Source organism: Corythoichthys intestinalis, chromosome 1 (genome assembly GCF_030265065.1).
Source record: "Corythoichthys intestinalis isolate RoL2023-P3 chromosome 1, ASM3026506v1, whole genome shotgun sequence".
NCBI classification, from domain to species: Eukaryota; Metazoa; Chordata; class Actinopteri; order Syngnathiformes; family Syngnathidae; genus Corythoichthys; species Corythoichthys intestinalis.
Genome location: NC_080395.1, coordinates 41,913,089 through 41,938,327, shown reverse-complemented (window position 1 = coordinate 41,938,327; position 25,239 = coordinate 41,913,089). Strand labels below are relative to the sequence as shown.

The window sequence follows — 25,239 nt, the reverse complement described above, 5'->3', positions numbered from 1 at the left end:
AACTCCGCTCTCCTCGTATGTTTACTTCTGCGCGCAAGTCCCTCGTCCCGCCCGTCGCTGATTGGTTCATTCCGCTGTCTGTTTGCTGGAAATTTTATCCGCTTAATGGTGGCCAGACTCAATTGCTGGAACAGCGGTGAGTCTGGTATACCAGGCAACGTATTTACCCCACTGTAATTTGGCCTTTAGTGTTTTAGAACGTGTTTACTGGCCCTGCACCAATCGTTTATCTAAAATCGACTCGCTTTTGCTTGATGTGCTGTGTAAACAATGAGGTGTTAATCCCACCCACTGTCTTTGATGGGTGTCTTTGAGGGATAAAATAAATTCGAGAAGTGCTGCAACATTTGGCCATGAAATAATTCATTAAATTGTGAAATAATTGTGTGCGTGTTTTAACATTAAATGGACTCGAATTAAATGAATTAATGGCACATTTAATGACACTTTTATTTATTTAATTCCCATTTAAATTAATTAAAGACACATTTAAGTATTTATTTAATTATATATTTATATACAGTATTTCATTCCCTTCCATTTGGTACTCCATGGTTATGGACCCCAGTAACACTCTAAAACTAAATGCTCACTGGGCGAACTGGCTCTTATTGCTTATCTTTCAGAGCCAGCCAACCTTTCCCAGTGAAAATGGATTGGACGTGTAGCGCCGTCAATGGCAGCCAATGAGCTGAATGAGTACCCTATAAAGGGTTATCATACATAACATATGCAGTATTCCTAAATGCAAGCGTTTGATTTATCCCACAGTAAACAATACTTTTATGTGCTAGATTATTTAAAAGCGCATGTCTTAATTAAACGTATAATGAGTCGATACAGCTGCGAAATTGGTTGCTGAGTGCTGAACTCTGTTAATCTTCAAACAATGCTACTGATTAATGGCCTCATCAAATACAACCAGTGGAGCACAAGTTTGCTTGTCAATAAATTATTCACACGAACGTCTTGCAGCACTTAAACTCATTTTGGACTTGTCAGGGTAACTTTGGGGAGGTGTACAGTGGGACTCTGCGCTTCAATAACACTCCTGTGGCAGTGAAGGCTTGTAAGGAGAATCTGGCACCAGAACACAGGAACAAATTTCTGATGGAGGCCAGGTAAGGAACATATTAAACCCCACCCTCAGACCTCATTTAATATGTTGTTGTGTTACATTTAGGATCCTGAAGCAGTATGATCATCCCAACATTGTAAAGCTAATCGGTGTGTGCACACAGAAACAGCCCATCTACATCATAATGGAGCTGGTTAAAGGTATGATGCTAAAAGGATTGATGGAGGGGTCTGAAAGGAGCTTGCATGTCAAATTTTACTTGTATCACGAGACAAAAATTGTTCGTGGCTCATATCTCAAAAACTTGGGCAACACAAGGTAACCGTATCTCAAAGCACCACTGTCTATTGCAACTAAAACAATACCTTCTGACATAAAATTATTTTTACAATACAGTATACTAATTCTTTAACTCCTAAACAATTTGAGTTTTCAAACCATTTATAGTGAAACTACTTGAGTCCTTAAAGATTGTTCTGGGAATACACAGACAGTTATCAGTATTATAGAAAAATGCAAAACAAATTTGCTGAGAGGCAACACATGGAACCAAAAAGATGCAACCAAATCTACATAGCTAGTGGCAGTTTTAGGGGTGGGACCACTGGGGCAGTTTTTGGGGGTGGCTAGCAACCAGTTTAAGGTGTACCCTGCCTTCTGCCTGGAGTTCGCTGTGATAGGTTCCAGCACCCCGTGACACTCGCGAGGATTAGCGGTTCAGAAGGTGAATGAATGAATGAATGAATGAATGAATTACAGTATATGAATGTCATGGGGAGTGATTAAAAGTGTCGCGTTAAAAGTGATGCAATGAAAAATGTCGGTGCGCCTACATTTTGTACTGGTGCACCTTAAAAAAAAAAAAAGTTAACCCTCCTGTTGTCCTCCTGTCAAAATGACTCGCCACCTGAGGCGTGCGAAATTTCCGATTCTTAGATTATTCGTGATTCGGCCGTGGAAGATTCGAGAACGATTCACAAACATCCAAATTCCGATTATTGAAATATGTCAAGTAAAGCAGTTTAAAACACAGTCAGCGCGGTCTTCGGGACGCAATAAGGAACGGAACGAGAGTAAATATCATGTTCAACTGATGCCGCTAGATTAAAAAAAAACAACAATACCTGACTGCGGCCGACAGTCGCTACAAACAGTGCCCAGTTGCTAGTACAGCTGCATAATGCTACGGTAGGTATCACATATACATAGAACTCGATGCGAAATGACAGACGACGGCAGCGTTAGAACATGTATAGAGAGCTAGATGCGAAATGACAGACTTGCCGGCGTTAGCAAACAGCCGCCATCTTAAAGCAGCAGACTTCTCTGGAAGGCTCTGTTGTAGCGAACTTAATTAACTTTTTAATCTAAAATACTCCTAAATCAGCAAAATCTTGACTCGAATCTATCTTTAAATGATGAAACAGTTTTAAAACTTTCACATGTCGAAAGTAGACAAAAGGGAAATTATGGAACAATGGGAGCAATTTTAACAACTTTAACGGTTGATTTAAAACATTAAATTAATTGAATGTAGCTTAAAGCTGCTGATACAGAATGGGTCTTTAATTATTTTATTTCCTGTTTTGAACTGCTAACTTGATACTGAAGTATTAGTAGTTTGGTATAGCCTGAGAGGATTTTTGAACAATTTTGGAACTAATGTACGAAACATCAATAATCGATTTATAATCGAATCGTAGCCTCTGAATCGTCATCGTAATCGAGTCGTTAGGTGCCCAAAGATTCCCACCTCTAATCGCCACTATGTCAAAACTGAAAAGAAATTACAGTAAACAATATTTTTTTTAACCTGAAATTTTATGACTTTGTCTTGAGTGGCCCAAGTTAAATGTTGCTTTAACTCACATTGCCATGTGAACCGTACAAAAAAATAAAGCACAAAGGTGGTCTTCGGGTTAAAATGGCCCATTAGGCAAAGTCCCAGAAAATTCTGGAGCATGAGTATTTGCCTTGGAAAAGGCCGAATCGGCCTCAACTGGGCATTCTAGTTTTAAACTGTTGAAACTGGGGATTAGTGAAGACCGGTCAATTTGACCCGGAGGACAAAGGGTGTATACAGAAAATGAGGGCAACAGGACGGTTATAAACATTGGCAATATATATCGCAAAGTTATTTTAGTCCACTATCGTTCATGCCTATCCCAAACAGAGTTATTCGAGTTATCTGGGAAAAATTCTTCTAGTTTTGATATCGCAATATAATATCGCAATGTTCTGTATCCCAACCCCCCAAAAATCGCAATGATAGTTTCTTCCAAAATCGTTCAGGCCAATTTTAGAGTATGTTAAATATTGATGCTACTTAATAAGGGTGTAACGGTACATGTATTTGTATTGAACCGTTTCGGTTCGGGGTCCTCGGTTCGGAACGGAGGCGTACCGAACGAGTTTCTAACGTAATAACCCTTACTTTTCGAAGCTGTGAGTCGATCGGGTTACAGTTTCTTTGTGTAGATTATATGTACTCCGTCTTCTCTACTATAATGAGGACCAACATGGTAGGACAGTATGTCAACGGCGCGACAACGTGGCCGCCGCGAGAACGCAGTGAAACGTGGGCGTTAAAGTCAATCGGCCAATGCACACCAGTCGCAGTGCGGCCGCGTGTCAGAAGCGGCTCAACACGACGCACAAGAAAAGAACGGCAGAGTTTATTATTTGACGCAAGACACGGCCCTCCTGCATCAATAGTACTAGCTAGCATCGGGCAGACCGGAAGTCACTCGTGTAAAAACACGGTGGATCCGGTCGATTTTCAAACTAATATGCAATCGTAACTCACTTTTTTAATCCATCAGATCTCTTGAGTGGTAGATCGGGGCACAGTTGACTTGTCTTTGTTGATTTACTGCTGTCTTCTCTGCTATAATAATAACCAACACCGCCCCGTGTTCAATACAAAACCCTACGACCACAACAAAACCAGTAGGAACTAATATTCACATAGGAACTAAAGTTATACACCATAAAATATACACTATCAATGAATACTACATCACATTTGTAAAATATAAACACATAATAAAATAAATAATAGCCCATTTAAATAAAATAAATTGAAATGAGCTAAAACACCTGTAATTAAATAATAAGATCCTGCTTACACAATTAAATTTATTAATTTCTGTGTGGCGCTTTGAGAAAATCCACCAATAAAGCTTTTGAAAACCGTTCATAAGAAAAAAAAATGATTCATTGAGGCATTTCATTTGTAAAATATATGTTAAAATCTTTGTCATTGGAATTGCTTTTCTCTTTAGCACAGGACTTCTTTTTTCGTCTTTCTTTCAGAAACAAAGCTGACCAATACGTGGGGTCTGAAAGGCAAATTGTTGTTGAATCATTATCTTTAAATACCCGCTACATTTTGAGCAGAATTCTAGCTTTGTATAGGCTAATGTTCCTATTGTTGAAAGCACAAAAGTGTGTAATAAACAACTAGCACATTTATATTTTGCATTTTGTTTTCTTACTGTACCGAAAATAAGACGAACTGTGACCTCTAAACCGAGATTTTTGTGTACCGTTACACCCTTACTACTTAAGGTGTTTAAAATGGCTTTTCCCCCAAAAAATATTTTTCCATGTGTTATATCCTTATTTGCACACAGTATGATTAAATACGAATTGGTACAAACTTCACTGGTTCATCTCTGCTTGACCGTTTCAAGGAAAGATATTTTTACTGCCACATGCAGAATAATCTGCATATTGCCTTGTTGACCAAAACAAACACTGAACAAAGATGGCCCCAGAGGGTTACATGTGGCCACTTCTTGGCCCGTTTCAGAAAATTCCTAGAACTGCCAGTGCGTATTGCTGTATCCAATTTCTGTTTACAGTTTAAAATGAATGGAATAATCCACCCTCAAGATCCACAATGACACCACCAAATGGAAATAGCATGCAAAATAGCAAATACTAACATGATATTTTCACAGTCTCTTTGAAGCAAAATTACAAAATTCGAAGTCCATTTGACAACATTAGATTTTTGTGCAAAAGGTGTAGACATTGGAATTTTAGATTGTGAATCAAATTGACAATATTCCTACTGTATGTTTGTTGTAACTCCATTATGAACCAGGGTGTAGCCTGATCCCAAACAAACACAATTGCTTGAACAAACACACTCAAAAACACTGAACTAATACAGTGTGTGTTCATATTTTGACAAGGTGGAGATTTGCTGTCCTTTTTGCGTCAGGATGGTCCAAATCAGACTCCTAAGATGCTGGTCAGGATGGCAGAAAATGTTGCAGCCGGTATGGAGTACCTGGAGAGAAGGAAGTGCATTCACAGGTAATGCATGTATTTAAAATATTCTCTCTTTATATATATATATATATATCTGTTTATAGCACGATATTCTATGGCGTTATTTTTGTCATTTTGTTAACACTTCTTTCCCAGTTTTACATGCATTTCATACCGAACAAGTCTACCCGAGCAGCTGTCTGAAATAAACAGGACAGGGCTTTATGTCTGAAAATCGCTATGAAATGACACCAACATTTCCAAATGACAAAGACCTCATTTGGGAAAAACATACACTCCTGGCCATAAGTACTGGCACACCTGCAATTCTGTCAGATAATGCTCAATTTCTCCCAGAAAATGATTGCAATTACAAATGCTTTGATAGTAATATCTTCATTTATTTTGCTTGCAATGAAAAAACTCAAAAGATATATATATATATATATATACATTTTTTTTTTTTCAATCATTATCATTTTACACAAAACTCCAAAAATGGGCCATACAAAAGTATTGGCACACTCAGCCTAATACTTGCTAGCACAACCTTTAGACAAAATAACTGTGAACAACCACTTCCGGTATCCATCATTGAGTTTCTTACAATGCTCTGCTGGAATTTTAGACCATTCTTCATTGGCAAACTGCTCCAGGTCTCTGAGATTTGAAGGGTGCCTTCTCCAATCTGCCATTTTCAGATCTCTCCACAGGTGTTCTATGGGATTTAGGTCTGGACTCATTGCTGGCCACCTTAGAATTCTCTAGTGCTTTCTCTCAAACCATTTTCTAGTGCTTTTTGAAGTGTGTTTTGGGTCATTGTCCTGCTGGAAGACCCATGACCTCTGAGGGAGACCCAGCTTTCTCACATTGGGCCCTACATTATGCGGCTAAATTTAATAGTAGACTTCGGACTTCATAATGCCATGCACACTGTCAAGCATCCAGTGCCACAGGCAGCAAAGCAACCCCAAAATATGAGGGAACCTTCGCCATGTTTGTCTGTGGGGATCGTGTTCTTTTCTTTGAAGGTCTTGTTTTTTTCCCTGTAAACTCTATGTTGATACATTTTCCCAAAAGCCACCTTGGCTTTTTTATGTCTCTGGGTAATAAGTGGGGTCTTCCTGGGTATCCTAACATAGAGCCTCTTTTCGTTCAGACGCCGACGGATAGTACCAGTTGACACTATTATAACCTCGGACTGCAGGACAGCTTGAACTTGTTTGGATATTAGTCGAGGTTCTGTACTCACCATCCGCACAATCTTTCGTTGAAATCTATTGTCAATTTTTCTTTTCCGTCCACATCTAGAGAAGTTAGCCACAGTGCCATGGGCTTTACACTTATTGATGACACTGCGCACGGTAGATACAGGAACATTTGGGTCTTTGAAGATGGACTTGTAGCCTTAAGATTGCCCATGCTTCTTCACAATTTTGCTTCTCAAGTCCTCAGACAGTTCTTTGGTCTTCTTTCTTTTCTACATGCTCAATGTGGTACATACAAGGACACAGGACAGGTTGAGTCAACTTTAATCTATTTTAAGTGGCTGCAAGTGTGATTTAGTTATTGGCACCACCTGTTATGTGCAACAGGTAAGTAACAGGTGCTGTTAATTGCACAAATTAGAGAAGCATCACGTGATTTTTTAAAGGGTGCCAATACTTTTGTCCGGCCCATTTTTGGAGTTTTGTGGAAAATGATAATGATTTTTTCCCCATTCTGTTTTGTGTTTTTTCATTGCAAGCAAAATAAATGAAGCTATTACTACCAAAGCATTTGTTATTGAAATCATTTTCTGGGAGAAATTGAGCATTATCTGACATAACTGCAGGGGTGTCAATACTTTTGGCCAGCAGTGTAGATACCACCTTAAATTGTGGCTTTTGCAAAATGCTGAGTGGCTTCTGGCTACAGTGAAACTAAGCACCTAGCAGCCACAGGTCAACAACTTATGCAGTGTACAACTTTGCGTTCCTAATCTGCCCTGAGGAGAAAACCTTGACAAGGCAAGTCATAGAAGCTCAGCTCTGATTGGACAAAATGAAAATGAACACGCAAATAACTGGAAGCTGAAAAAGTATGTTGAAAATAAATTAATACTATTGCATACAAGCTTAAAATGTAGGTCAGCTAAATGTTCAGGTCAGCAGAGAAGGTTAAAAACCCCTTTACAGCCCAACGCTGCATTTAGGCACTGTTTGGTTTAACCTGCATCACAATAAAAACGATTTGTTGCCTACAACATTAATTGTAGAGATGCCGGGTTATTATATGATTATATGATAAATCTTGCCAATTAAGTGTTGTATATTGCGACAGCTTGTAGCATGTGATATCTCCTTCTGCTTCCTTCTACTGTCATATTTTTTGTGTGTACACACACCTGTCTGTGTGTTTCCAGAGATCTGGCAGCCAGAAACTGTCTGGTGGCAGATCAGCGCGTTGTAAAGATCAGTGATTTTGGGATGTCGCGACAGCAGGATGATGGCGTCTATTCAGCGGAGGGCAGCCTCAGACAGATTCCCATCAAATGGACGGCTCCCGAAGCGCTCAACTACGGTATTTCACATTGACCTCTGCCCTGCAGTCGCTGTCTATTTACATCCGCGTAATTGCCATACACGTGCAACCAGTAATATCCAGATTCTCAGGTTGAACTCCAATGGAAAGCTGTTTGAGCACAATGACAATAAAGACCTATTCTATTCTATTCTATTCTATTCTATTCTATTCTATTCTATTCTGTTCTGTTCTGTTCTGTTCTGTTCTGTTCTGTTCTGTTCTGTTCTGTTCTGTTCTGTTCTGTTCTGTTCTAGCGATATCCATCTTAGCTTATTGGCTGCCACTTATCATCATGTTCATCAACACTTGACTCAAATGGCACTGGAATTGGCCACTGGACCATCCTCAAATCTATAATAATGATGTATTCCAGTGGTGCCAAACTCATATTTGTCATGGGCCACATTATAGTTATGGTTTTCTTTGAAAGGCCATTATGTCTGCCCACTCGGGCTGCCACAATGTATTGATTGTAACTGTTTGGATAGTTAATAATGATCTTTTTACCTAAAAAATTTTCTAATCTAACTTACATGTGGCACATAGCAGGTCGTGGCAATAACTCACACTTGCAGCCAGTTAAAATGGATTAACGTTGACTCAACCTGTCCTGTGTCCATGGGTGTACCACACTGAGCACGGAGAAAAGAAAGAAGACCAAAGAACTGTCTGAGAACTTGAAAAGCAAAATGTGAGGAAGCATGGGCAATCACAAGGCTACAAGTCCCTCTCCAAAAACTTGAATGTTCCTGTATCTACCATGTGCAGTTTAATCAATAAGTGTAAAGCCCATGGCACTGTGGCTAATCTCCCTAGATGTGGACGGAAAAGAAAAATTGATGAGCGATTTCAACGAAAGATTGTGTGGATGGTGGATAAAGAACCTCAACTAAAATCCACACAAGTTCAAGCTGTCCTGCAGTCCAAGGTTAGAACAGTGTCAACCCGTACTATCCGTCGACGTCTGAATGAAAAGAGGCTCTATGGTAGGATACCCGGGAAGACCCCGTTTCTAACCCAGTGACATAAAAAAGCCAGGTTGGAGTTTGCCAAAACATGTGATGTTTTGGGGTTGCTTTGCTGCCTCTGGCACTGGACTGCTAGATCATGCACATGGCATTATGATTTTGCAGCATAATGTAGGGCCCAGTGTGAGAAGGCTGGGTCTCCCTCAGAGGTCTTAGGTCTTCCAGCAGGACAATGACCCAAAACACACTTCAAAAAGCACTAGAAAATGGTTTGAGAGAAAGCACTGGAGACGTCTAAAGTGGCCAGCAATGAGTCGAGACCTGAATCCCATAGAACACCTGTGGAGGGGTCTGAAAATGACAGTTTGGAGAAGGCACCCTTCAAATCTCAGCGACCTGGAGCAGTTGGCTAAAACAGAATGGTCTAAAATTCCAGCAGAGCATTGTAAGAAACTCATTGATGGATACCGGAAGCGGTTGTTCGCAGTTATTTTGTCTAAAGGTTGTGCTACCAAGCATGAGGCTGAGGGTGCCAATACTTTTGTCCGGCCCATTTAAGGAGTTTTGTGTAAAATGATAATGATTTCAATTTTTTTTTCATTCTCTTTTGTGTTTTTCCATTGCAAGCAAAATAAGTGACGATATTACTACCAAAGCATTGAAAATTGCCATCATTTTCTGGGAGAAATTGAGCATTATCTGACAGAATTTTAGGGGTGCCAATACTTTTGGCCAGCACTTGGCAACATTTTTTTCCCTCAAGATTCTTGAAGACAACATGTCCTCCAAATCTGGAGTGACTCATCGAATATATGCACATCTGTCAAAGGGTTTTCATTAAAAATTAGAGAACAACATCAATTTTTTTTCATTCTCTTTTGTGTTTTCATTGCAAGGAAAATAAATGAAAATATTACTACCAAAGCACTTATAATTGCAATCATTTTCTGGGAGAAACTGAGTCTAATCTGACAAAATTGCATGGGTGCCAATACTTTTGGCCAGCACTGTATATTATAACTTGATTTTTTTTACCCCAATAAAATATTTACGGTGATTTCAATCATTATCTCCAAAGATGAATGGTTAAAATAAAAAGATAAGCGTGAGATTGATTTCCCTTCTCTTGCTATATATGAAATATATTTGTATTGATGTTGTTATCAACCATAACGGCCCTTTTCCTGAGGTAATGTTAAACTTCATTCAGACCTACGTGTGTGGTGCTCTCTATTCTGTGCTCGTGTCTTGATCAACACTGCCCCCTGCTGCCTTTTTTCAGGGCGTTATACCACGGAGAGTGACGTTTGGAGCTTCGGTGTGCTGCTGTGGGAGGTCTTCTCCATGGGAATGGTGCCTTACAGCAGCATGAACAACCAACAAGCCAGAGAGGAGGTGGAGAATGGTCAGCCAAAAGTGCTGTAGTTAATCGTTGAAATTGTTTATATATTTATTTTTTAAAAATTCATCAATATTATATTCAATGTAATTCTGTTACTCCAACACACACACACATACACATAATTTGTGCTGTTTCAGGCTATCGTATGCCAGCTCCACGGGATTGCCCGCTTGAAGTGTCCACGCTTATGAGCAGCTGCTGGCAGCATAACCCCCGAAATAGGCCATCTTTTCACAAGCTGAGGGTGGATCTAGATGACATCTGGAAAAATAAGACATAATACAAAGCCCATGTTTTCCTGTGTTTCTGAATAAATAAAGAAATGGTACAAACAATGAAATCATATCTCAATATCTCCACTGGTGGATCAGCTGATGCAGTGGCGGAATAAATGTGTACAGGGCGCGGGTGCGATGAGCATAAACGGGACCCTCCAAGTGTGTGTGATGGGGGGTTCATTTGGACAATTATTCGCGAGCCCCTCAAGACGACCGTCCGGTGTGTGTGGGGTGCAAGTGTACATTTTTTTGCAGGCCCCTCCAGACAACTGGCCAAGTAGTGGGGTTGGCAGAGGTACAGTCAGTGTATCACAAAAGTGAGTACACCCCTCACATTTCTGCAGATATTTATCTTGTCATGGGACAACACTGACAAAATGACACTTTGACACAATGAAAAGTAGTCTGTGTAGCTTATATAAATGAGTTAATTATTTTCCCCTCAAAATAACTCAAAATATAGCCATTAATATCTAAACCCCTGGCAACAAAAGTGAGTGCACCCCTTAGTGAAAGTAGTCAATATTATCATACAACATGTCAACTGTCAATATTTTGTGTGGCCACCACTATTATCCAGAACTGCCTTTACTCTCCTGGGCATGGAATTGACCAGAGCTTCACAGGTTGCCACTGGAATGTTCTTCCACTCATCCGTGACAACAATGCGGAGCTGCCTGATATTTGAGACTTTGACAACCTCCACCTTCCGCTTGAGTATCCCCCAAATATTTTCTATTGGGTTCAAGTCTGGAGACATGCTTGGCCAGTCCATCACCTTTACCCTCAGCCTCTTCAGTAAAGCAGTGATCATCTTGGAGGTGCGTTTGGGCTCGTTGTCATGCTGGAACACTGCCCTGCGACCCAGCTTCTGGAGAGAGGGGATCATCTTCTGCTGTAGTATTTCTCAGTACATGTTGGAGTTCATGTTTCCCTCAATGGAATGTAACTCTCCAACACCTGCAGCACTCATGCAGCCCCAGACCATGACATTCTCACCACCATGCTTGACCAGGGGTGGACTGGTAATCTGTGGGTTCTGGAGGATCACAGAACGGCCGGTGCCCTGGACGGCCGGCGGCCGCCATTCATTATACATCACTGTTTTTAACCCCACTAGCCTCTAATTATCTACAGTTCGCATCCAATCCGACAGGTGGAAGCAATGCACCTGGCTGTTCATCGCCAGTCTGATAGAAGAACGAAGAACGCACACAGTAGTCTTCATTGGTTTTTTGTAGAAGCAAACTAGCGACGAGCGTTAACGCACAATATGGATGGTGGTGGCAAAAAAAGAAAAGAGAAGGGTGGTGCGGAGAAGGTTAGGGAGAAAAAAATTAAGAAACTGGAGAGCGAAGCATTAAAATGTCATAAGTTGACAAATATTTTCGTAAGCAGCAGTCTAGCTGCAACGGCCACGTCGGGTAACAGCAGCCCAGACCCCGGCGATGGTGAGAGGGGAAGTGGGAGCCGCTCTGACTTGCAGCCGGTGCAGGAAGAGAGAAAAGAAGAGGGAGGGGGTAATGATAAGCTGGTGGAAGTTCCCCAGACAAGTGCAGGGCAAGTAAAAAGGGATGAAGAGGGTCACTTGCTTGGTATACTGGCAATTGCTTTCCACTAGGTAGCTACATTTTAAATGAAATAAATGACAATCAAAGGGTTAGTGCCAGCTAGTCCGTTTGCAATCGTGTCAAGTTACAGTATGCTAGTCCTACTATCACTCTCCTAAGGAAAAATATTTTAGCTGCAAAACAACGTATGCACACGCAGCAGCAATATTAATTCAGAAGAAATATAGCAAAATATTAATACAATGAATGGTTTTACTTTAAAGTTTAGTTAAATTGATATATTTTTTAAATCATGTATATACCGTTTTGTTCTCTGGTTAATACTTTCCAATGAAGGTTATATATCCGGGATTTGTCCTGAAATGTTTATTGCATATTCATTTAAATTTATTATTTGTATGGCAAGATTAATTATGGCAGGGGTCTCCAAACCGGTCCTCAAGGGCTGCTGTGGGCCCTGGTTTTTGTTTCAACTGATCCAGTACCGACAGTTTAACCAATGAAGTTTGTGCTAAAACAAGCAGCACCTGACTGCAATCAACTGATTACACTTGTAAGACACCAGTGGCCTATACTACGAAGCCGGTTTTCTGGTTTAGCAGGGTAACTTCGAGAGTAACTTTATCACGTGCGACGTAAGTTCGCGGCTATGCGAGACTACGAAAGGTGGATATGTTGGAACCGAGAAGTGTTGCCATGGCAACACACGCCACACGCCAAACCTGGTCGTGTCAGAGTTAGATCTTGCTTAACATCAGGATTCCAATTAACCACGCTCTATTTAAACAGCACTCCTCCGCGGACGTGTCCTCCTGACAATGACAGTGTACTTGGACGACCCATACGACATTGGCGCGCGGATTGTGAGGGGCTCTCTCCTGAGGGCACGGGTATTTCGGGACCGCCAGAATCCGCTGGCGTACCCGGACGATGTACTCCACGAAAGATATAGATTTTCAGCTGAGGGACTACGTTACCTGTGCCAGCTGATCGAGTCGGACATAACTAATGTAACCCGCCGAAGTCAAGCCCTCACAACCGCGCAGATTGTGTGTGCCTGTCCGTGCGCTCTTTTGCCAGGGACAATATATGTATTCCATCGGTGATGCTGAATATCTGCGTAAGAACACTGTATGCCGTGCGATTCGGAGTGGGGTATGGAAACGCTTCAAATTGATGCATTTATAATAATCATAGAAATATGTAGACAATTTAAACATTGAGAAAACTTTTTTCTGCCAACTCGAGGAGATTAAATTAAATGTCAAATCCACTGATAGGACAGACGCACAAATATAAAAGATATAAATGTTTATTGAATATGCATCTTATAGTCTTGTTTAACTGTGAAAAATCGTTACAAAAGACGGGCTTTTATTTACGCAACAACGCATGGCATCCCCGCATTTCCTGACACACTTATCTTTGTACTCCTCACCTGGTCGTCGCCACCAATGCTTCAGGCCATCGGAACCAAACAAATGAATCTTCGTCTCATCAGACCATAGGACATGTTTCCAGTAATCCATGTGCTTGTTGACATGTCTTCAGCAAACTGTTTGCGGGCTTTCTTGTGTACCGTCTTCAGAAGAGGCTTCCTCCTGAAATGACAGCCATGCACTACAATTTGATGTAGAGTGCGGCGTATGGTCTGAGCACTAACAGGCTGACCCCCCACCTCTTCAATCTCTGCAGCAATACTGACAGCACTCCGATGATCTTTCATAGAAAGCATTTGGATGTGACACTCAGCATGTGCGCTCAGCTTCTTTGGATGACCAGCCCGAGGCCTGTTCTGAGTGGACCCTGCTCTTTAAAACGCCGGATGATCTTAGCCACTGTGCTCCAGCTCAGTTTAAGGGCGTTGGCAATCTTCTTGTAGCCTTGGCCATTTTTAGGTAGCGCAGTAATACGTTTTTTAAGATCCTCAGAGAGTTCTTTGCCATGTGGTGCCATGTTGGAACTCTCAGTGACCAGTATGAGAGAGTGTGAGACCTGCACTACAAATTTGAACACACCTGCTCCCAATGCACACCTGGACCTAGTAACACTAACGTGTCACATTACATTTTGGAGGGAAAATGACAAGCAGTACTCATTTTAGACATTTAGGGATGTAGTTTCTAAGGGGTGTACTCACTTTTGTTGCCAGGGGTTTAGATATTGATGGCTATATTTTGAGTCATTTTGAAGGGAAAATAAATTCTATTACATAAGCTGCAGACAGACTACTTTTCATTCTGTCAAAATGTCATTTTGTCAGTGTTCTCCCATGAAAAGATATACTTAAATATCTGCAGAAATGCAAGGGTTGTACTCACTTTTATGATACACTGTATTTTAACACATAAAACAATATATTACAGCTCCTTGCATCATCTTACCTTTCTGTTTGACCCTCCCCTCGCCCAACCACGCCCAATTTACGCTCGCAACCTCGGCCCCTAAGAGGCCCGGGCCTGGGTGCGGTCCCACCCCCCTAAGTTCCGCCCCTTAGCTGATGAATAAATGAATTCTTTTAGTACAATTGACAACGACAGACATATATTCAGGGGTTTGCAAGCTGCGGCTCCAGAGCCGTATGTGGCTCTTTGCAGCATCCTCTTGTAAATTTATATGAGTTTTTCACTAAATAGACGTCCAGTTCATTTGAAGTCTCGCAGTTGAAATGTATTAGATGTCCATCGCCATCAATGGCAGTCAGCTTGAGTTGAGTTGAGTTGACCCCTGAAAAAGGAAAACAAAATTAAATAAGATGGAACAATTTGATGTTTAGACTTAAGCTCAAAAGTTACAAACAACATGTGTACTAAGTGTGGTACATAAAATGTGCATGAAAAATCAAAAGCCATTAAAAGCAAGAGAACAAGTGAACATCAACACAAATTTGGGTTTTAATAGAAGATTATGTTGCGACTTCCATTCCCAGGCCACTGTTCATTATCCAGTGAATTTTTTAAAGTTCTTAAAGAATGAAATACAGTGGTACCTCGACACATGATCTTTTCGACATCCGACGTAAAATTTGACTTGCCATTTGTCTCTATAGATGACGAAATGCTCGAAATTTGACGATTAATGACAGCGCCACAGTTTCTTTGTTTTCCCGCAAGATGGGCGGACTGCTGATTTTCTTGTGAGAGAAATCAACATGGGTTCCAAGAATGTTAAAGAAGGTGGTAAAAAAAGAAAAAAGTGAGGCTTACCATTGAAATGAAGATGGAAATTATAGAAAAATATGAGCACGTTGTGCGCATCCGTGAACTGCTTGACAATACGACCGTTGATCTTGACGGTCCTTCTCCCACCTCTGTTCGCCAGTCTTTATAAGTTAAGTTGACAATTATTATGAATGTAACACTGTAACACACACAAAAAAAAAAATCACCATCTTCGTCAGGTTTTTAACATAGGCGGAGTTTGACTTTTGGGGCAGGGTGGGCACAACATGTTGATGACCCTGAGTGTCAGCAATAAAATTAACTTACAAGCACCGCTGGACTGGCCATCGGGCATACCGGGCATTTGCCCGGTGGGCCGATGGCGATTTTGGGCCGGTCCTGAATTTTTTCCCCCCCTAACGGCATTAATCACATTGGTACACAAAACTGGTAGATCGGCCCATCAGTCAAGATTGGTTATGGGCTGGACCAATTACAAACGAGGGCCGATGCCCCCTCCCTCTTGATCAGAGGTATCAGATTAATCAGACATACAGAGAGAGGAGATAAACAAAATGGATAACTACAAGAAAAGGAAAGGAGGCGCGGAAAAAATTAGAGATAGAAAGAGACAAGCCCTTTATGCGGATGCCGCTAAATGTGTTAAAATAACACAGATGTTTGCCGGTGGCGGAGCTTCCTCTTCAGCGACAGCAGCAACCGCAAGTTACGATGGCGGGGGTGGCCGTCAGGTGGATGAGGGGAAGGGGAGGCAGGAGGAGAGACCCGCGGCCGCCGGCGGTCCGAGTGGAGGGGAATCTGAACTTCAGGTAAGAAGTGTTGAACTGCAGTCTATCTGGTTCAGATATGAATTAAGCGTGGGTGTAGTTTATTTTCATTGCGCTCGCTAACTCTTAACACCGCCAGTAGTTATAATTAGGCCGTTAAGCAATTTAGCTAGCTGTGCATGCAAACTAACATGATGGGGTTTCTCTAATGCTGGACGGTTTCTATGATCCTATTCTAGTTGTAATTATGTTAGTGCTTAAGTAACTTTATTTTATTAATTTAGTTAGTTAAGTATTATCTCTATTTGTTAGGTAGTTAAAAACTTTATAAGGTCGAGCGGACGCGCCGGCGCGTCCGAGCACATAACTTTTTTTTTGTAAGACAACACAGGCAAGATCTAGCCTGGTAGTTTCCATTCAAACTTCTGTCAAAAGTGCGAAATCTCAACTATATGACAGTTTATGAGTGGTCTCAATTGGCCAAGTTAAACCATATTTATGATAAGTCGATCACTCCATGCAGACTTTTGGATTCCTCTAAGTAAGTACTGTATAGAATACATGATTCAACTGAGTAAAAATACCAGCACCGTGATCATCAGAGCAAGTCCATCAGGTGACATTCTTTTTCACATCTGTCTCCTTTCACTTTGAAGGTTCCCATGTTTGAGGAAGCATTTGGTGTTGCTGTGCAAAGTGTTGCTGCAGTGGAGGTTCAAGGTTACTGTTTATTGATATGGTAAGTACATTAGTCTGTGAAAATATCACTTAATTACTTCTGCTAAGTTGGTTTGTTTGTGTACGGTATAATTCAAAAAGTTATGGACTGATCTTAATCAAATTTTCAGGAAATGTCCACTCTGGGACAAGGAAGAGATGATTCAATTTAGATTTAGAGGTGATCCAGATCACTGTCTTGATCCAGGATTTTTTTGAAGGATTCTTTATCATTGCAGGATAGGGCGATTTTCAGCATATGTGTATGCAACTCCAAGAAAATTGCCCAGATTGCTTGTAAAAAAAAAAAAAAAAAAAAAAAAAATACAGGACATGGCTGGGGTAGTTGCTATGAAATGACACATTATGATTTGAATTCTGCCAATATTCTGGGTACTGTGATCCAGTACATGAGAAAAATAGGGGCTTATCACATTTTTTTTGACACAGTGAGGTAACAGATGAGGGTACAGACATACAAACAGGTCTGTGCTCTCTGAGTGTTTTTATAGTTACAGTCTGTAATTTACACATTTTAATATTCATCTCAACTCTGTGTCCTATTTTTCAGGATCCCATCATACTTTGTTCATTGTTTGTTCAGGATTTTGCCCTAAGTAAGTACTATATGGAGTATATGATGCAACTATTTTCCCAGATTTTTCTAGAAACCAGTACTGTGATCATACAAGTCCATAAAGTGTTATTCTTTATCACTTATCTTCCTCTGTCTCCTTTCACTTTTTAAAGGTCTCCGTGTTTGAGGGCCTATTCTGTCGATATATTTATTTGCACTTTTATTGATGCAGTAAATAAATAGTCTATGAAAAAAATCACTAAATCTGTCATTTATTCATTTTAATACATTCATCAATGATCATGTCTCACCTCTATTCCGTATTAATCCCTGTCCTAATTTCAGGATCCCATCATACGTTGTACATTGTTCAGGAGGTCAACTAGACCATGCAGCCTTTTGATATCCGCTAAGTACTGTATAGAATATTGGGACTGGAAGGATGGTGTATGTTTAAGTTTATGTTAAAGTATATATACACCAACAAGACAGTGTGAAAGCATTGTCACAAGAAAGTTTGTTTTCATTCATAGGCTTAATTGTCTTTCCATCAATACCTGGTGGGCCGGTCTCGGCTCAAAATGCCCGGGCCGATTTTTTGTCCCAGTCCAGCCCTGCTTACAAGAATATTTATAGTTGTCATGTTCTGCTCCTGGTCAGATTTTGTGTTGTTGCAGAGCAAGCTGTGGGGCGTTCCCGACGTCGCACCTGCAGCTAATCACTGCTCATCAACAACAGTATAAAGACGTAGGCGATCCACTGGAAGGACGCCGAGATATTCCCTTGCTGGTCGCCATTAACACGTACTGCTTTCGAGTCCCTTTGTAATTGCCTTCGAGTTTGTCGGACGTCTTAGTTTTGTGATCCTCTACCTTGTGCAGGTATTGAGTGTATTTTTGTTTGTCTTTTTGGCTCTCTGCCCTCCGCTAGGTTTTCGCGTGTTTGATCCCCGTTGACCTATTTGTCACGGACCCCTTTTGTTATTCCCTTTTACCGCGATCGCGTGTGTTTTTGTTTTGTATTTAATAAACCCTTGCACGCTTCCCTCAGTCCTTTTGTGTCTGTTGTGAGTCCAACCTTGTTTCCGCGTTCGCGGACCCTGACAGAATATCTCGGCCACAATATGGACTCCGCAGACAACGAGCACATAGCCCAGGCGTCTTCGGACACGAGGCAGCATACTAACCCGCACGATCGCGTTCTCCATGAGATAATGTCAGCGATTAAAGCGCTTACCGTTAATATGTGCTCTCTTGAGACCAGGGTAGACCGGGTTTGCGCTCACGGTCCCGCTTCACCCGCGGCGCCAATGCACGTTCCCCTCACCACACCTTCAGCCCAGGCTTCCGCTCCTTGGCGTGAGCCAGATATTCCGCATCCACCACGCTACGGTGGGGAACCCGGCTTGTGCGGGCAGTTTTTGCATCAGTGCTCATTAGTCTTTGACCAACAACCCTTCACATATTCCTCCGATAGATCCCGGGTCGCGTTCGTCATGAGCCTCCTCACCGGTAAAGCGGCAGCATGGTCCATGGCGATCAGCAACCAGTACCCTGAGTTTCGTAATTCATTTCCTGATTTCATTGAGGAAATGAGGAGGGTTTTCGATCACCCCATTCGGGGCAAAGAGGCTGGGAGTCGCCTGCTAGACATGAATCAGGGCGAAATGTCCGTCGCTGACTATTCAGTCTCCTTCCGCATTCTAGCAGCAGAGAGCGGTTTTGACGGTGCGGCTTTACGCTGTATATTCCGGAGAAGGCTAAATCCGGTGGTGAAAGACGAACTGGCAGCCCGCGATGAAACGGCGGATTTGGAGAATCTTATTGGACTGGCTATAAATTTGGACAATTGACTTCGTGAACGAGAACGCGAGAGAGTTGTGGAGTGGCGGGGCCGACCGGGGAGTGCAGACATTGGGAGAGGTACTTCAGCGGCGCGCACGGCGACCTCTCTTCCAGCTGCTCTTCCCTCGCCCGGCCGCGATTGGCAGTCATCGACACAGGAGGAGCCCATGCAGCTCGGCGGAAAGACCCTCGATGCAAGAGAGCGCACCAGACGCATGTTGTCGCGACTATGCCTGTACTGCGCTGAGCCCGGCCATCGCGTCGCCTCCTGTCCAGCGAACCTCCGTGCAAGCTCAGGAGGTCGTCTGGTCCAGGTACAGACTTCGGACGGCAGCCATGCAGCGGGGCAGTTCCCTCCAAGGGGTACGCCACCACAACAGTGTGAGTACCAACCCACGACCGCTAGGACGGCAAGACCACTCAAGAGCACAAGACTGCAATTACCTGGGATTGTTACGGGGTACAATCGCAGTTGTAAGGTAACTGTTTTAGTTGATTCGGGAGCTGACGACTGCTTTGTGGATTATTCGGTTGTAGACTCACTTGGTGGTTCCTTAATCGAACTGAAGGAGCCCCGGGAGGTACGGGACCTTAATGGAGACTTAATTTCCACCATAACGCATGAAACTGAAGCTCTCACGTTGGTTGTGTCTGGTAACCATTGCGAGCGTCGAACGTTTTTTGTAATGCCAACCAAGTTAGCTCCGGTTGTTCTCGGTTTAACGTGGCTAAAGCAGCACAACCCGGACATTGACTGGGAGGTCCCCAGAATAATTAATTGGAGTGTTCAATGTCACTCGCATTGCTTGCGCGCGGCCTCAGCTTCTCCTGGAGAGTTTGTAACGCGTAAACCAGAACCGATTGACTTGTCTTTAATACCCCGTGAATACCATGACCTCAAGTTGGTTTTTAGTAAAGACCTTGCACAGTCGCTTCCACCACATCGCCCCTACGATTGTTCGATTGATCTGGTTCCCAATTCTAAATTGCCCTCTTCCAAACTCTATCAGGTGTCCAAACCGGAGCAGGAGGCCCTGAATGAGTACATTACGTCATCCCTTGCGGCCGGGCTAATCAGGCCTTCCAAATCTCCTGTCGGAGCAGGGTTCTTTTTCATCAAAAAGAAAGATAAAACACTTCGCCCATGTGTCGATTATAGGGGCCTGAACGATATCACTGTTAAGAACAAGTACCCCCTACCTCTTCTGGACTCTGCGTTCGCGCCTTTGCAGTCCGCGTCCGTATTTACCACACTTGACTTGCGCAGCGCTTACCATTTGGTACGGATAAAGGAAGGGGATGAGTGGAAGACGGCTTTTAACACCCCCATTGGCCATTTCGAGTACTTGGTTATGCCATTCGGACTCACTAATGCGCCTGTGGTGTTCCAAAATTTGATTAACGATGTGCTTAGAGACATGATCGGCCAGTTTTGTTTTATTTACCTGGATGACATCCTTATTTTTTCCAGAAACCTCGATGAGCACAGGCAGCACGTTCGGCTGGTTCTACAGAGGCTGCTCGCGAACCGGTTGTATGTCAAGGCGGAGAAGTGCAAATTCCACGCCCAGACGGTCCAGTTTCTGGGGTTCGTTGTGGAGAAGGGCCAGTTGAGAGCAGATCCAGCCAAGATACAGGCTGTGGTCGAGTGGCCTTCTCCAACATCAAGGAAGCCCTTGCAGAGGTTCCTCGGATTTGCCAACTTCTATAGGCGCTTCATTCGCAACTATAGCCAGAAGGCAGAACCTCTGACAAGGCTTACATCCATAAAAATTCCATTCAAATGGACCCCCGAAACTGAGGCTGCTTTTGTAGCGCTAAAACAAGCTTTCACTCGTGCACCGGTCCTCACTCACCCAGATAATGATTTGCCGTTTATTGTAGAGGTGGATGCCTCGGATTCAGGAGTGGGGGCAGTCCTGTCACAGCGATCCCCAGTCGACCAGAAGGTTCACCCTTGCGCCTTCTTCTCGCGTCGCCTCAGTCCTGCTGAACAAAACTATGATGTTGGTAACAGAGAGCTGCTAGCCATCGTTCTGGCGTTGCAGGTGTGGAGGCATTGGCTGGAGGGGACGTCAGAGCCATTTGAAATCTTCACTGACCACAAGAACCTGGCATACATCAGGGCAGCTCAACGACTGAACTCCCGTCAAGCACGCTGGGCGCTTTTCCTCACCCGCTTCAACTATACCATAACTTACCGTCCTGGGTCTCGCAACACGAAGCCGGATGCCTTGTCTAGGATCTTCAGCCCAGTCCACCAGGAGTCTGTTCCGGAGCCCATTGTGCCTGCGGTCCGTGTGGTGGGGGCACTTCTTTGGGAAGTGGAGAGGAAGGTCGCCAGCTCCTTGCAGGATGGGAACATACCAGTCGGGTGCCCCAAGGACAGACTATTTGTTTCCCAGGAACTCAGGGCAGAGGTACTGCAATGGGGACACACCTCAAAGGTGGCCTGCCACCCAGGGGTCTCACGGACACTGTTCCTGATCTCCCAGAAGTTCTGGTGGCCTGGGATGAGAGAGGACATCCGAGCATTTGTTCTGGCCTGCTCAGCGTGTGCCCGCAACAAGTCGTCCCATCAGTCTCCCTCTGGCCTTCTGCATCCGCTACCGATCCCGTCTCGTCCTTGGTCTCACATCGCTTTGGATTTCGTCTCTGGCCTTCCTGTCTCCCGGGGGAAAACGGTGGTGCTGACAGTTGTTGACAGGTTTTCAAAGATGGCCCACTTCATTCCTCTGCCCAAGCTGCCGACTGCTCTAGAGACTGCAAACCTGCTCGTGAGTCACGTCTTTCGCATCCATGGCATTCCCACGGACCTGGTGTCAGACAGGGGTCCTCAATTCGTGTCGCGAGTATGGAAGGCTTTCTGCAAAGCCATGGGGGCTACTGCGAGCTTGTCGTCAGGGTACCACCCTCAGACGAATGGCCAGACCGAGCGGGCCAATCAGGATCTAGCAGCTGCTCTTCGGTGTGTCTGCCACAAGCACCCGACTTCCTGGTCCTCCTATATCCCTTGGGTGGAGTATGCACACAACACGCTCGTCAGCACGGCCACAGGTATGTCCCCATTTAAGACTGCATATGGCTACCAGCCTCCTGTGTTCCCTACCCAGGAGTCGTGCATCTCCATTCCTTCCGTGCAACATCACCTGCGACGAGCCCACAAGGTCTGGCGTGACGCTCGAGCGGCGCTTTCGAGAACGGCAGTGCGCAACCAGCAATTGGCTGATCGCTACAGAAGACCGGCCCCTCAGTACAGACCCGGCCAAAAGGTATGGCTCTCGACCAGGGACTTAAACATTGCCGGGGTTACAAAGAAGCTGGGTCCCCGTTTCATTGGACCATATGAGGTGGACAAGGTGATCAACCCGGTGGCCGTGAGACTCAGGCTCCCTCCATCCCTTAAGATCCATCCAGTGTTCCACGTCTCCCTGCTGAAGCCTGTCTCCTCCAGTCCGCTTTGCCCCCCAGAAACTCCTCCTCCACCTCCACGCTTGATCGATGGTGACCCAGTTTACACCGTGAGGTCCATTTTAGACTCCAGGAGGAGGGGCAGGGGGGTTCAATATCTGGTCGACTGGGAGGGCTATGGTCCTGAAGAACGCCAATGGGTCCCCCGCTCCTGGATCCTGGATCCCTCTGTCATCCGAGACTTTCATACGCGCTGTCCCGGGAAACCAGGTGGGTCGCCAAGGGGCTCCCTTTGAGGGGGGGTACTGTCATGTTCTGCTCCTGGTCAGATTTTGTGTTGTTGCAGAGCCAGCTGTGGGGCGTTCCCGACGTCGCACCTGCAGCTAATCACTGCTCATCAACAACAGTATAAAGACGTAGGCGATCCACTGGAAGGACGCCGAGATATTTCCCTTGCTGGTCGCCATTAACACGTACTGCTTTCGAGTCGCTTTGTAATTGCCTTCGAGTTTGTCGGACGTCTTAGTTTTGTGATCCTCTACCTTGTGCAGGTATTGAGTGTATTTTTGTTTGTCTTTTTGGCTCTCTGCCCTCCGCTAGGTTTTCGCGTGTTTGATCCCCGTTGACCTATTTGTCACGGACCCCTTTTGTTATTCCCTTTTACCGCGATCGCGTGTGTTTTTGTTTTGTATTTAATAAACCCTTGCACGCTTCCCTCAGTCCTTTTGTGTCTGTTGTGAGTCCAACCTTGTTTCCGCGTTCGCGGACCCTGACAATAGTAATAAGTTGACAATGAGCGTTTTTTGTTTCCCATCATTCTTGAGGGAAATTCTAAATCAGGCTGCTTAGGCAATACATTTCGCCAAGATCGTCATCCATTGAATATGGTACGCTCGCCGGTGTCGTGCCAATGTAGTTACTCCACTCAAAAATTGTAACCCATGGGCGGAGCCACATGGAGCTATATTTGTGTCTTTATTATTCAATCCCAAAAAAAGTTGCTTCAATCAAAATATATATTTTCAACCGAAAAAAAAGTTGCTTCAATCAAATAAAAATGTATGAATGCAAAAATAAATTTGAAACTCAAAAAAATACACGTGAAAGTTATTTTTCTTTGCTTTTTTTTCTCCGATTTTCTGATAGAAGCAACTTTTTTGATTGAAGTAATGTAGATTTGTGCTCAGGCCACATTTTGGCTTGGACATTTTTGTCTTTATTATTCAATCAAAAAATAAGATGCTTCAAAATATATATATTTTCAAAAAGAAAAATCAATCAAAAAAAGAAAAATTTCAATCATGGAAAAAGTTTTTGAATGCGAAAAAATATTTGAGATTGAAAAACACAATTTGAACACTTAGTTTTTTATTGAAAACGTTTTCTTTGATTGAAGCAATCCTTTTTGTGTTTGGGCCATATTATGAGTAGGACATTTGTATCTAAATCATTTAATCCCCAAAAAACTTGCTTCAATTAAAAAAAAAAAAAAAAAATTCAATCAAAGAAAAAAAATCATTTGAAAAATACAATTGCCCTCTAAATTTTTTTGTTGTTGAAAATTTAATGCAAAGAAAACGTCTGCCGCATGGACGCCGTTACAAACGCACGCACAATGTTATGATGGATGCTACTGGTTACTGGGAGAGAGATTTACTCCTTTTTAAAAGACTGGAACATAAATTTGTTTTTGAGACAGGCAGGTACAGAAGCGCGACCCGGCGGTTGCGCTTTTGTGCTGTGCGCAAGTTATTTTTTAGAGCAAGAGGGGAAGAGAGATAGTTTGTTGCACCTTGTCTTTCAGATGTCCAGCAGTAGTTTTAAGGCATTTCAATTGAAAAATGTCCTGAGTGTGTTGTTAAGACCTGTGTGCAATTCAGTATTCTTTTTCCTCCAAACACGAGAACCTGTGTTTCTACCTAAAAGTTCTATTTTGGTTTCATCTGACCATAACACATTCTCCCAGTCCTCTTCTGGATCATCCAAATGCTCTCTTGCGAACCGCAGACGGACCTGGACGTGTACTTTCTTCAGCAGGGGGACACGTCTGGCAGTGCAGGATTTGAGTCCCTGGCAGCGCATTGTGTTACATTGTGTTCCTTGTTACTTTGTTACTGTGGTCCCAGCTCTCTGTAGGTCATTCTCTAGGTCCCCCCATGTGGTTCTGGGATTTTTGCTCCCCGTTCTTATTATAATTTTGACACCAAGGGGTGAGGAGGGAGTTGAAAGTCCGTGTTGCCCAACGACAGCCCCAAAACATCACTGCTCTAGAGGAGATCTGCATGGAGGAATGGGCCAAAATACCAGCAACAGTGTGTGAAAAGCTTTTGAAGAGTTCCAGAAAACGTTTGGCCTCCGTTATACTTATTTGCCCCACTGTATTCGAGGGTGTGGTGAAAAATAGAATTATCCATTAATGGTCGCACATGCTGAGATTTTTTTAAAATTTATTTTATTCATTATCTTTGAAATTTTTCTATTTCCAATATTCTTGTTTGAGTTTTTCCTACTCTATGTATTCCACACTGTAGCATTCAAATGATTTAAATTTCAACTTAGATGCACTTTAAAAGTTTATCAGTATCATGTGTTTGGTTT

At 43.1% G+C, this 25,239-nt stretch overlaps 1 protein-coding gene across 6 annotated transcripts in view; it reads left to right on the top strand.

Annotated features, from left to right (window-relative positions):
• fes (FES proto-oncogene, tyrosine kinase) overlaps nucleotides 1-10,617 on the top strand; it is a 44,082-nt gene extending 33,465 nt beyond the window's left edge. For 4 of the 6 annotated variants that reach the window (XM_057846456.1, XM_057846464.1, XM_057846446.1 and 1 more), the window contains 6 exons: nucleotides 1,003-1,121; nucleotides 1,184-1,278; nucleotides 5,281-5,404; nucleotides 7,764-7,921; nucleotides 10,175-10,297; nucleotides 10,432-10,617. In XM_057846456.1, coding sequence (XP_057702439.1) covers nucleotides 1,003-1,121; nucleotides 1,184-1,278; nucleotides 5,281-5,404; nucleotides 7,764-7,921; nucleotides 10,175-10,297; nucleotides 10,432-10,574 — 762 coding nt within the window. In that variant the 3' untranslated portion in view covers nucleotides 10,575-10,617. Of the gene's footprint in view, nucleotides 1-1,002; nucleotides 1,122-1,183; nucleotides 1,279-5,280; nucleotides 5,405-7,763; nucleotides 7,922-10,174; nucleotides 10,298-10,431 lie in introns of those variants that run through there. The other 2 variants (XR_009064447.1, XR_009064444.1) reach the window with 2 other exon arrangements.
• Nucleotides 10,618-25,239: the final 14,622 nt, after the last annotated feature.